Source organism: Eleutherodactylus coqui, chromosome 1 (genome assembly GCF_035609145.1).
Source record: "Eleutherodactylus coqui strain aEleCoq1 chromosome 1, aEleCoq1.hap1, whole genome shotgun sequence".
Lineage (NCBI taxonomy): Eukaryota > Metazoa > Chordata > Amphibia > Anura > Eleutherodactylidae > Eleutherodactylus > Eleutherodactylus coqui.
Genome location: NC_089837.1, coordinates 23,981,676 through 23,995,141, shown reverse-complemented (window position 1 = coordinate 23,995,141; position 13,466 = coordinate 23,981,676). Strand labels below are relative to the sequence as shown.

The 13,466-nt window shown below is 45.4% G+C and overlaps 1 protein-coding gene across 1 annotated transcript; it reads right to left on the bottom strand.

Moving 5' to 3' along the window:
- Window positions 1–7,954: 7,954 nt before the first annotated feature.
- Window positions 7,955–12,590, bottom strand: LOC136606799 (taste receptor type 2 member 40-like). Its single transcript, XM_066589017.1, has 2 exons — window positions 12,446–12,590; window positions 7,955–8,850 (listed from the first exon to the last, which is right to left on the bottom strand). The coding sequence occupies exons 1-2, from the start codon at window positions 12,588–12,590 to the stop codon at window positions 7,955–7,957; spliced, it is 1,041 nt and encodes a 346-aa protein (XP_066445114.1).
- Between the last annotated feature and the right edge of the window lie 876 nt (window positions 12,591–13,466).

The window sequence follows — 13,466 nt, the reverse complement described above, 5'->3', positions numbered from 1 at the left end:
CTCTCACATGTGTGGCCAGGCTGGTATGTTCCCCTCGACTAATGTTGCCAATATGTGCCAATACCCGTCTACGCAGTTGCTGAATGGTTTTGCCAACATAGTCCCCTCGCCCTGACTTATTCCTAACTCAATAGGTTTATTTATATAATATCTGATATATACAGTATCTGACACTGTATATCTTCAGATGATATCTGATATGGTCTGAGATGTGGTGCCTATATGACATCTAAGGAAACACCACTTAGATAACATTTCTATCCACCAATTTTAAATATTGGATCTCATAAGAATAGTGAGTATATGTTGAGCCATCATTAAATTAATAAGAAACCAAATAACAGCTATGTGGTAATAAATAAGAGATTGGGTAAATAATTAGATGAATAACATCAGTCTTAATCTCTACCAAAGGATATTATCATGGTCGATTGACAGAAACTGTATATAACATATCATACGACATACATTACAAAATAATGTAGTGAGGGAATGTGAATGTTCATAAATGTATACCATCTATAATTGATTTGTAACATCAACTCCAGTCTGGGCTTTAATAGCTCTGATAGTTCTGATGCTCTCGCAACCCTACCGTGTATTGGGTAATATGCCCCCTTGTTGCTGCGCACCGTTACCATGACAGCGGGTCGCTTCCACGTCATCAGGTGATGACATACTCTTGGTTGGCAGTAGTTGGCATCTCGGGGTCCGAGGACACAGTGCGCATGCGTGAGATCACCGAACATCGCAATGTCACGGCATGGTATCACCGCAGATGCTATCGGATGCTGATTGGAGCATCGGAGATGATTACATAAATACATGAGGGGACAATACAAGGATCTCTCCCAGGATCTGTTTATACCCAGGACTGTGACAGTAACAAGAGGACATCCGCTACATTTAGAGGAAAGCAGGTTACATCACCAACATAGAAAGGGGTTCTTTACTGTAAGAGCAGTTAGACTGTGGAACTCTCTGCCGGAGGAAGTGGTGATGGCAAAATCCATAGAGGAGTTTAAAAGGGGACTTGATGTCTTTCTGGAGAGGAAGGATATTACAGGTTATAAATCTTAGGTTAATTATTAATCCGGGTATACAGGCAGGTAGGAACTATTAGAGGTTTATCCAGGGAATAGTCTGATTGCCATTAGGGAGTTGGGAAGGAATTTTTTCCCCAAAAGGGCTAATTGGCTTCTGCTCTTGGGGTTTTCTGCCTTCCTCTGGATCAACACAGGAGGATAGACAGGCTGGACTAGATGGACATTGTCTTCATTCGGCCTTACGAACTATATATGTTACTATGATTAGGGTATATAAGCCCTGTAAGGTTGAATACCTACCATCTATGCTCTAATGATCACAGCCTGCCTGGCTGTTTAATCTGTCTACACCAAATATCTATCTATCCATCCTGATGACGTAGCCGTACTATCATAGCTACCGAAACGCGTCGATGGGAAGGGAACGCATATAAGTTTAAAATTTAGCCCCCTGAACATCTAGCCGCAGCTATCAGTAGCAGAGTAATCAATCTGCAGGTTAGCTGGCTTGATGAGACAATGAAAGAATAAAATATAGGAGCGCTTTATCAGGGTATCTGGCTGAATAGGAGCTGGATTAATAATAAATAATAATAATCTTTATTTGTATAGCGCCAACTTATTCCGCAGTGCTATAATTAATTTATAATATAAAGTTTTTTATATTATTGGACCTGATTGAGACAATCGGGGGAAGTGGGAGCTTATCCCACATATGCTTGGGATTATCATAGCTAACCTTGCGCATATATGATAACTGTGGTTAATTCCACACATGTTATATACTATTTAGTAGAGATGAGCGAGCATACTCGTCCGAGCTTGATGCTCGTTCGAGTATTAGGGTGCTCGAGATGCTCGTTACTCGAGACGAGCACCACGCGGTACTCGTCTCGATTAAACGAGCACTGACCATTAAATTCAATGGAACCGGCAATACAGCCGGCTCCATTGAAAGCAATGGGCTGCCGGCGATCTCAGGATGAATTTTCAGGAAGGGCTTAAAAATATAAGCCCTTCCCTGAAAATCATCCGAAAATGTGTAAAAATATAAAAAAATAAAAATATGTCAGCATAAAGATCGTTCACCTCTGCCATAGCTGTAACAGCTGTGGCAGAGAAGAACGATGTTAGCCCATTGAATTCAATGAAGCCGGCAATACAGCCGGCTCCATTGAAAGCAATGGGCTGCCGGCGAGCACGGGAGTGAGACCCCCCCCCCCTCGCACTGCGTGCTTGTTGTCAATGGAGCCGCGGCTGCTGCCGGCGGCTCCATTGAAAACAATGCTCTGCCGGTCCCCTGCATTCTATTCCAGGGAAGGGCTTTACATATATGCCCTTCCCTGAAAAAGAAACATTTTAGTGCAAAACAAAAAAAGAATTTAAAAAAACTTACCTCTCCGCCGCTTCTGTGACCCCCGCGGGCATGAAGAACACATCTGCCGCATGTGGCAGATGTATCCTTCACCCCCGCTAGTTAAAAGAATTCCCTGCTGCTACATCTGCCACATCTATGGCAGATGCAGCAAAAGGAATTCTTCAATTCTCAACTGCAGCTGTCACACATGACGGCTGCGGTAGAGAATCCTGCTGCCGGCATCCTGTCAATGGCTTTTCAGGGAAGGGCTTCATAAGCCCTTCCCTGAAAAGCCATTTAAAATAGTGCAAAAAATAAAAAAAAATAATTCTTACCTCCCTTCAGCTGCCGGGGCTCAGCCGCGACTTCTAGCGCTGTCCCAGGCTCTGTAGTTCTGAGCTATCAGCAGCTGGGGATTTAAAATCCCCTCCTGCTGGTAGCTTTGATTGTGGTTGGCTAAATTGCTTCAGCCAATCACAATCAGAGCTACCAGCAGGAGGGGATTTTAAATCCCCAGCTGCTGATAGCTCAGCAGCGCTACAGAGCCGGGGACAGCGGCAGAAGTCCCCGCTGAGCCCCGCAGCTGTTAATGGCTTTGCAGGGAAGGGCTTCATAAGCCCTTCCCTGAAAAGCCTTTTAAAATAGTAAAAAAAAAAAAAAAAAAATAGATACTCACCTCCCTTCAGCTGCGGGGCACAGCTGCGTCTTCTCCTGCTGTCCCCTGCACTGTGGTGCTGAACTGCTAATCTATCAGCAGCCGGGGATTTAAAATCCCCGCCTGCTGAATGAGCTGCCTCTGATTGGTCACAACCTCAAGAATCAGAGACAGCTCTCACTCACACCCATTCATGAATTCATGAATGGGTGAGTGCTGCCTCTGATTGGCTCAGCGCAGGGACCAATCAGGGGCAGCTCTCACTCACACCCATTCATGAATTCATGAATAGTTGTCAGTGAGAGCTGCCTCTGATTGGTGAGGCTGTGACCAATCAGAGGCAGCTCATTCAGCAGGCGGGGATTTTAAATCCCTGGCTGCTGAATACTACAGAGAGCAGTTCAGGAGAACTGCCGGCCAGACGCGGCTGAACTCCGGCTTCAGCGGAAAGGTGAGTATACATTTTTTTTTTATTTTTACACATTTTAGGATGATTTTCAGGTAAGGGCTTATATTTTTAAGCCCTTCCCGAAAATTCATCCCGCGCTCGCCGGCAGCCCATTGCTTTCAATGGAGCCGGCTGTATTGCTGGCGCCATTGAATTCAATGGGCTAACATCGTTCTTCTCTGCCACAGCTGTTACAGCTGTGGCAGAGGAGAACGATCTTTATGCTGACATCTCTACTATTTAGGTCAGAGGATCGTACATTTAATTATCATATGTGATCCTTGTATCCTTATCCACATACCAACAATTATACTGAATAAAAGTGGATATTGCTGAATTGTTGACAAACTGGGAAAGGAAGGGAAGAACTCTAGATTGGTTCCCAGTAATATGTGCATTGCAAACAATTTGAGTAATGTCAAACATAGCTTCTAACACTGACTGAGACCCATATATATAGGAGTAAAGGTCAGCTCAAATTGTCTCAAATATTGGACATACTTAAAGGGGTTGTCCCGCGCCGAAACGGGTTTTTTTTTTTCAATAGCCCCCCCGTTCGGCGCGAGACAAACCCGATGCAGAGATAAAAAAAACCAAACAGATAGTACTTACCCGAATCCCCGCGCTCCGGTGACTTCTTACTTACCTTGCGAAGATGGCCGCCGGGATCTTCACCCACGGTGGACCGCAGGTCTTCTGTGCGTTCCATTGCCGATTCCAGCCTCCTGATTGGCTGGAATCGGCACACGTGACGGGGCGGAGCTACGCGATGACACGTAGAAGGGGGCGGAGCCAGAACTCTGCTGCTGCCGAGACCCAAGAGAAGGGAGAAGACCGGACTGCGCAAGCGCGTCTAATCAGGCGATTAGACGCTGAAAATTAGACGGCACCATGGAGACGGGGACGCCAGCAACGGAACAGGTAAGTGAATAACTTCTGTATGGCTCATAATTAATGCACAATGTACATTACAAAATGCATTAATATGGCCATACAGAAGTGTATACCCCCACTTTGTTTCGCGGGACGAACCCCTCACAAGATATCTCATACCTAACGCAGGAGGAAGTGCGGAAGCGTCTAAAGAAAACTAAAATTGATAAATCGCCGGGCCCAGATGGATTACACCCAAGGATACTAAGGGAACTAAGCGACGAGATAGCTAGGCCGCTATACCTAATATTTCTAGACACTATCAAGACCGGTGTAGTACCATTGGATTGGCGCATTGCCAACCTGGTTCCAATTTACAAAAAAGGGAGCAAAAGTGAGCCTGGAAACTACAGGCCAGTAAATCTCACTTCAGTAACGGGAAAAATCATCGAGGGGATTCTGAGAGACGCCATCGATGAGTACCTCAAGGAAATTAAGGGAATAACTCCTCACCAGCATGGATTCATGAAGGGTCGCTCATGTCAGACAAATCTGATCAGTTTCTACGATGAAGTAAGCTCTAAGCTGGACCAGGGAGAGTCTATTGATCTCGTATATCTGGACTTCTCTAAAGCCTTTGACACCGTGCCACATAATAGGCTAATATACAAAATGAGGCAGCTCGGACTGGGCGAAAACGTGTGTAAGTGGGTAAAAAATTGGCTCAACGAAAGAAAGCAGAGGGTGGTAATAAATGGTTCGTACTCTGATTGGGCCACAGTCACTAGCGGGGTGCCACAGGGTTCAGTATTAGGCCCCACTCTGTTCAACATATTTATCAATGACCTGATAGAGGGGCTGCACAGCAAAATATCAATATTTGCAGATGACACAAAATTATACAATATAATTAATGCAACGGAGGACAATGTGCGGCTACAAACGGACCTGGATAAGCTGGGGGCTTGGGCAGAAAAATGGCAAATGAAGTTCAATGTTGAAAAGTGTAAGACTATGCACATGGGCAGGAGAAACGGATGTCACCAATATTCACTTAATGGGGTACCGCTGGGGAAAAGTGATATGGAAAAGGATCTGGGGGTATTAGTGGATAATAGACTAAACTGGAGTAACCAATGCCAGTCAGCTGCTGCAAAGGCAAATAACGTTTTGGGATGCATTAAAAGAGGTATAGGGGCGAAGGACGAGAACATTATCCTTCCATTATATAAGGCACTTGTCAGGCCTCACATGGAATACTGCGTACAATTCTGGTCACCGGTGCTCAGGAAAGATGTCACAGTGCTTGAGGGGGTTCAAAGAAGGGCAACTAAACTAATACATGGAATGACTGGACTGGAATACCCAGAGAGGCTATTCAAATTGGGACTATTTACTCTTGAAAAAAGAAGGTTAAGAGGCGACCAAATAACTATGTATAAGTACATGAGGGGACAATACAAGGATCTCTCCCGCGATCTGTTTACACCCAGGACCATGACGGTAACAAGAGGACATCCGCTACGATTAGAGGAAAGTAGGTTTCATCACCAACATAGAAGGGGATTCTTTACTGTAAGAGCAGTTAGACTGTGGAACTCTCTATCGGAGGAAGTGGTGATGGCAAAATCCATAGAGGAGTTTAAAAGGGGACTTGATGTCTTTCTGGAGAAGAAGGATATTACAGGATAAAAATATTAGGTTAAGTGTCAATCCTGGTATATAGGCAGGTAGGAACTATTAGGGGTTGATCCAGGGAACAGTCTGATTGCCATTAGGGAGTCGGGAAGGAATTTTTTCCCCAAAAGGGCTAATTGGCTTCTGCCCTTGGGTTTTTTTTGCCTTCCTCTGGATCAACACAGGAGGATAGACAGGCTGGACTAGATGGACATTGTCTTCATTCAGCCTTACATACTATGTTACTATGTTTAATAAATGATTAGCGTGAGTGACAGTGATCACCCATTTGAGTATTTATACACATCTATACACGCACATATATATTTTTTAAACTATTTTTATAATAAAAGTTAATTTTTATCTTCCATCTTTTGGACCAACTCCTGGTTTTGGCTTACAAAATACTGATGGAAAATATGCCGGTGTGAAGGAGGATTAAGGCTAACTTAACAGAGGCGAGCGAGATATGGGGCCGTGAATCCTACCCTATATCTCACTCCCCCCTGAGCATGCAAGGCATTTTCATCATGGAACGCAGAGTTTCTCCCAATGTTTTCATGGGAGACATCGCATTGCATGCACGCAGCACGAGGTGCCGCCGGCCCCATTGGAAACAAAGGGTACAGCGATGTGAGAGCACGCACAAGATAGAACATGCCATGATTTGTTTCCTACATCACATCACAGTGCCAAGCAGGAAAACATCACTCATGTGTATGACCCTATTCAAAAGAATGGGGTTCATATTTGTGCAGGATATGTGGGTCTTGCAACACACAAAACTCACACGATTGTCTCGCCCATTTGAAGGCAGCCTAAAGTTTTAGTTTTTTGCCAAAAAATGTGTTTCTCTGGTCGCACAAATATATTCTAATAAAGTTTCATTTTTGATGAGACGTCCCGGAGCTGTACACAGTTTTTCCTTCTACTTTTGTACTACATGTGTCAAACTCAACATCCATGGCCCACCATGTTTTTTTATGTGGCCCACGAGGTCAGAACACTTAACAGCCTTTTCTAGATTGGAGGGTCCTGAGCTGTGTTGGGAAGACCCTTTTGCACACTCTGGACATGTTTGCGGCCTGCTGAAGAGTACCGCAATCACAACCACCATCTTGTTCCTCCACTGCAACTACAGGTAAGTTCTCTGGCTGTTACTGCCGCCCCCGAGCCTTAAGTGAGCACTGCCTATCTGCTTCTTCTGCTGAGCCTATCCTGTAGTACCACAGCTGCTTTCCGAGACTTGTACATACTAGCTGGGCACACCACAGCCCTAATTTAAATGATTTAGCCTTATGAGGTCCAGCTATGTTCTCTTTTTCACAGATTTGCGCAGAGTTTTGCGCATTTGCGCACTTCACATATACTTCTATGGGGACCTTTGCTGCTCAAGCATCCAGAAAGATAGAGCATGTTTTATTTTTTTAAGCTGTGAGAAATGCGCGCACAAAGTCAGGAAATGAGAATGAACCCATTGATATCGATGGGTTCTATTCTCTATTTTACACATATGTTTAGCGCACACAAATACATCTGTCCGAAGCTGCTCTAATGCTAATTACCGCAAGGCTGAGAACATAATGGACTTTCTAAGTTCAGATTCACATGAGCATATTTGCGTGTATATTTGTGTATGCAAAATGTACACACGCAATACACCAAAGCACACGCAAAAAAGCATAGCTCATTCTGCAAAAACGCTGCGCTCACAAGAATCCAGCCTAACTTCTTCTGAGTTCTGGAGGTAAATAATGTTGTAAAGAGTGTTCAGCGTAGAATAAGAAGCTCCGCACTACTATACAATTCTAATCCTTGTATTCCTAAAAACCTAACAGAACTACAAACCTTGATAATTTCATTTAGTATAGATATAAAAGGTTTATACTTCCTTCTTATTACTGGAAGACTGTCTCCACTGGAGCTTCTGGGTCACCACATTGTCTCCTCAGCATGTGGACCATGTTGGAGACCTGAATCCGTAGCTTAGTCGTCACATAGATCAGATAGATGGAATGGAGGGTGGGAAAAATCTGCCAAATAAAGTAAACTCCCAATAAGCCAAATGCATCATACCAGTATGTATAAGTCAGATCAATGATGATATAGACAGTGGAGCTGAAAAGGGAGAATCCGGTGAACTTGATTGTCTTGTAGTAAGTATCCAGATGACTTGTTCTATTCCTTCCGGATCTCATTCGACTCACATGATGGTAAAGACAGATAATGAGCAGGACTGAGGAAATGAAATAGGTGAGAAGAGGTCCGCTGCACCCAAATATGAAAGTTAGGACGTTCAAGCCAGTGTAGACATTGAAATATGTCTCCTGGGTTGAGTTATGAGGGATTTTGAAGGTATCCATCCAACCATGGACGGAAGCAAAGCTGATGGACACCACAATGGATGCCACAATCAGAAGGAGGACTCTATTCAACACAAGGATCTTCAGTCGTAAGAAGAAGGGGTTGTGTAAGGTTGAGATCTTCAAGAAGAAGATGACAGAGAGCAGAGTGGACAACCAGATGCTGGAGTAGACGGAAGACAACTCAAGAAACAAAACTGATGCAAAAAATAATACACTTCTTCTATAGAAGTAAATGTCACAAAAAACATTCAGCAGGCATGTGACCTGGAAGACCATCCTGGAAATCCCGAGGGAGGTCATAACTTTGTCAGCTGTGGATATCATTCTTCCTTTCTTCCACTCGGAGATGTTCACAGCTACAATAAATACATTGATGAGAAATCCGGCCAGAAAGGAAAGTCCTACTGCCAAGATGAGGATGTGATATCCTACGGATAGAGTCAAAGGGTCATCCATTAGTAATCCGACTTAGTATCCCGTTCTTATGACAGCTTACACCGGCCACTGCTGAGCTGACAACTGATATTATGATGTGCAAAGCAAGTGGAGATGCAAAATGACTGCAGGTGATTATATGAACTCAAAGAATGCAAATGGTAGAGATTTTACTAATCAGGGCTCGGCTTGTCGAATGCAGCAGATGGGAGTTTATCAAATGGAGTAGAATTTGTTGGGTGCAGCAGCTATAGCTTGTGGGGACCCAGACTTGTCACTACAAAAGTCTTAATGTAATTCTGAGAAAGTCGTGTTAAATAGAGATGAGCGAGCACCAAAATGCTCGGGTGCTCGTTACTCGAGTCGAACTTTCAGTGATGCTCGAGAGTTCGTTTCGAGTAACGAACCCCATTGAAGTCAATGGGTGACTCGAGCATTTTTGTATATCGCCGATGCTCGCTAAGGTTTTCATTTGGGAAAATCTGCAAAACACAAGAAAGTGATGGAAACGACACAGAAACGAATAGGGCAGGCGAGGAGCTACATTTTGGGCTGTATCTCAAGTTCCCAGGTCCCACTATTAAGCCACAATAGCGGCAAGAGTGAGACCCCCCCCCCCCCCCCCACTGTCAGCATAACGATCGTTCTCCTCTGCCATTCATGAATTCATGAATGGGTGTGAGTGAGGGCTGGCCTCTGATTGGTCAGGCTGTGACCAATCAGAGGCATCTTATTCAGCAGGCGGGGATTTTAAATCCCCGGCTGCTGAATACTACTAACAGCTGTTCAGAGCAGTTCAGGAGAACTGCAGCCTGCGGCGCTGAACTCCGTCTGCCGGCACCAGGTGAGTATATATATATTTTTTTATTTTTACACATTTCTGGATGAATTGCAGGGAAGGGCTTATATATTTAACCCTTTCCCGACAATTCATCCCGCGATCGCCGGCAGCCCATTGCTTTCAATGGAGTCGGCTGTATTGCGGCTCCATTGAATTCAATGGGCTAACATCGTTCTGCCAGGACAAGGTAAGTATATATATATTTTTTATTTTTACACATTTCTAGATAAATTGCAGGGAAGGGCTTATATATTTAAGTCCTTCCCGACAATTCATCCCGGGTACGCAGGCAGCCCATTGCTTTCAATGGAGTCGGCTGTATTGCCGGCTCCATTGAATTCAATGGTCAGTGCTCGTTTAATCGAGACGAGTATCGCGTGGTGCTTGTCTCGAGTAACGAGCATCTCGAGCACCCTAATACTCGAACGAGCATCAAGCTCGGACGAGTATGCTCGCTCATCTCTAGTGTTAAACTGTTTATTCTGCTTTATGTTGCTAAAGGAGCTCAGAAGTCTATAAAAATCTCTGTTCAGTTCCAGAACCTTCAGTGTGAATAAAAGTGGAGAGAAGAGAGCAGACTAGGTGTAGCAAGACCTGCATACAGTTGGTTAAGAGGCAGCTACATACAGCCTCATCCCTGAGGGCCCCTCACATGGGAATAAGAGCAAAAATGCACGGGATAGTTTACATTTTTGTACAGTGAAGGTCGCTATATTACAAGTGCATCTGTGCATTTTCCTGTGCTATTTGCCCTGCTGGGGACCCTTCACATCACATCCTGTGACTTAAAGGGGTTGTCCCGCGAAAGCAAGTGGGGTTATATACTTCTGTATGGCCATATTAATGCACTTTGTAATGTACATAGTGCATTAATTATGAGCCATACAGAAGTTATTCACTTACCTGCTCCGTTGCTGGCGTCCTCGTCTCCATGGTGCCGTCTAATTTCAGCATCTAATCGCCCGATTAGACGCGCTTGCGCAGTCCGGTCTTCTCCCTGGTGAATGGGGCCGCTCGTGCCGGAGAGCTGGTCCTCGTAGCTCCGCCCCGTCACGTGTGCCGATTCCAGCCAATCAGGAGGCTGGAATCAGCAATGGACCGCACAGAGCCCACGGTGCACCATGGGAGAAGACCCGCGGTGCATCGTGGGTGAAGATCCCGACGGCCATCTTACTAAGGTAAGGAAGAAGTCGCCGCAGCGCGGGGATTCGGATAAGTACTAAACGGTTTGTTTTTTTAACACATGCATTGGGTTTGTCTCGCGCCGAACGGGGGGCCTATTGAATAAAAAAAAAAAACGTTTCGGCGCGGGACAATCCCTTTAAAGGCTGTGCAGCCTTATTAGTCCCTGGTGTGCTGTTTTCCCCTGAAGATTGTGCAGTTTAAATGCGTGGGTATCGCTTGCGCACCCCACCATAGACTCCTATTGTGCAGTTTTTCTTCGTGTGAGCAAAATACGCACACGAAAGTGAGAATGAATCCATTAAAGACACTTGTGTGAGAAGCCCTGAGGGCATCGCAGTGCGGGAAAAAAATCACAACACTTCCTGTCTTTGCCGTTCCCTCAGAATACCTTGGCCATTGTTTTCAATGGGGCTGGAAAACACCTTGTAGAGCATGAGATGCGCACGCGATGCGATGTTGCCCATTGAAAAAGTTGCAAAACACTTCTCGATCCTCTTCTGAGCCGCCCCGGATGATTGCTATTTCTGTGAAATGATGAGTTTTTAATACATCTGCAGGAAATTCGCACATTAGCACGCAGATACCAGGCCAGAGTTTTGCAGCCCGATATCACGCTCACCCATGTAAAATGGGCCTTAGTTACTGGCAGAGAAGATTAAAACTGAACTGTAATTGGAACCTTCTGTTTTACAGATTATGTACCCGCTGCTGTAACGCCGGTGAGACGGAGCTCAGTGTGTGCAGCGCTGCGAAGAGGGAAATAAAGACTTATTTGAAGAGAAGAACCAACATTATTCCTGCTGAAATTCTGAAAGACCGTTTGCTGTTTTTGTAGAACGCTACTGCCTTATTGGTGCAACAGAGGATGATTAGCTAACTTTTACTGTGCCATAGATCCCCAAGATGGCGCTGGCACATGTACAAATTTTTATTGCACCTTCACTATAGTTAGAAAGGGGAAGTGTCAGCCCCTTGAAGAAATTAGCTCTGTGCAGAAAGGGAAGCCCCATCCAGGGGTGCATACTTTGTTACTTGGTATCAGAACGGCACAGGAAGTGGGCAAGTAGTAGAGAAGCCTGCTTTCATTGCAGTCAAACAGGGGAGGTTTCAACCCCCTGCAAAAAACAGCTCTGTGCAAGAAGGCAAGCCCCACCAAAGGGTGGATATTTTGTTACTTGGTGTCAGAACTCCACAGGAAATGGGCAGCAGTAAAGAAGTCTCTGAGGGTAGAGGACCTGCTGCACCACTCTATGATACCATCATAATGGCTACCCACCAGTGAACTCTCAGTGGCTTTTTCAAATCAGAGCTCCAGGAGTACCTCCTGGAAATTTGGACCTAGAGCTGTCCCCGCCACCGCCACAGCCCAACCACCCAAGGAAACGGAACCCACCATGATGTCTTCCACTGCATAGCCCCACCATCAAGACAGTTATTGCCCCCATGGATTGTTGTGTACAAGAGTAGCTCCTTAAGTCTGCGATCTGCCTACTTCCCTCCTCACCTGGTGGAGCATCTAGTTGGATGTCCTCCACTCCCTCTGCTACCTGAGTGGGTCCTACCTCCAATCTGGTCCTTCCTGGTCTTTGATGATAGTGATTTGGAGTCAGCGCCCCAGCATACATCAGGACCTGTGCTGGAAGTGGTACCAATGCCCAGGCCCGGCCATGCTCTCGAAGTGGCACCAATGCCCAGGCTAGACCCCATGCTGATACAAAAAAATAATGGAAGTCTGCAAACAGGCCTAGCTGCGCAGTAGTGTAATGGAAACACTACAATTCCCAGCAGCCACCCAGTAAAATGCATATGGTCAGATGTAGCCCAACAAAGGAGCTTTAGTTTTTTTTTTGGCACAGAGGATAGAGGCTGTATAGTGTATATCACTTTCCCTGTAGAAGTGGCTGCGGCAGTACGCTGTTGGTCTAATTCACTGCAGACACAGACCGGTATAAATAAGTATGGAATTATTTGCGTGCACTTTCACGCTGAGAGCGGTATTGTAACGCAAACTCCAGCCAGAAAAAAAAACAAAAAACGGAAGACTGCAAACAGGCCTAGCTGCGCAGTAGTATAGTGGAAGCACTACAACTCCCAGCAGCCACCCAGTAAAATGCACATGGTCAGAGGTAACCCTAAGAAGGACCGTTGGGGTTCTTGTACACAGGATCCTACACTAACACTCTCCCTATAACAGCTCCCTGATCTCTCCCAGTGTGTGTCTGAGGCGACCCGCGGGCGGGACCGCTTTAAATACTCGGCGGCCACTTGATCTTGCCAGCCACTCACTGCAGGGGGGTGGGATACGGCTGGCACGTCACAGGAGGAATTTGTAATGCCTTCCCTGCATGTCTATTGGCTAGAAAATGGCGCTAAACATGCGGGGAAGGAAATGGAATTGACTCGAGTACCGCGTGGTGTTCGATTCGAGTAACGAGCATCTCCAGCACCCTGATACTCGGACAAGTGTGCTCGCTCATCTCTAATCATTACGTGACATGATTTTTGTGGCGTACAATGATACTAAACATGCCCATAGGTTAGGCTCCTCACAGAAAATCCACAGCATCTACAGTCCGAGCCACA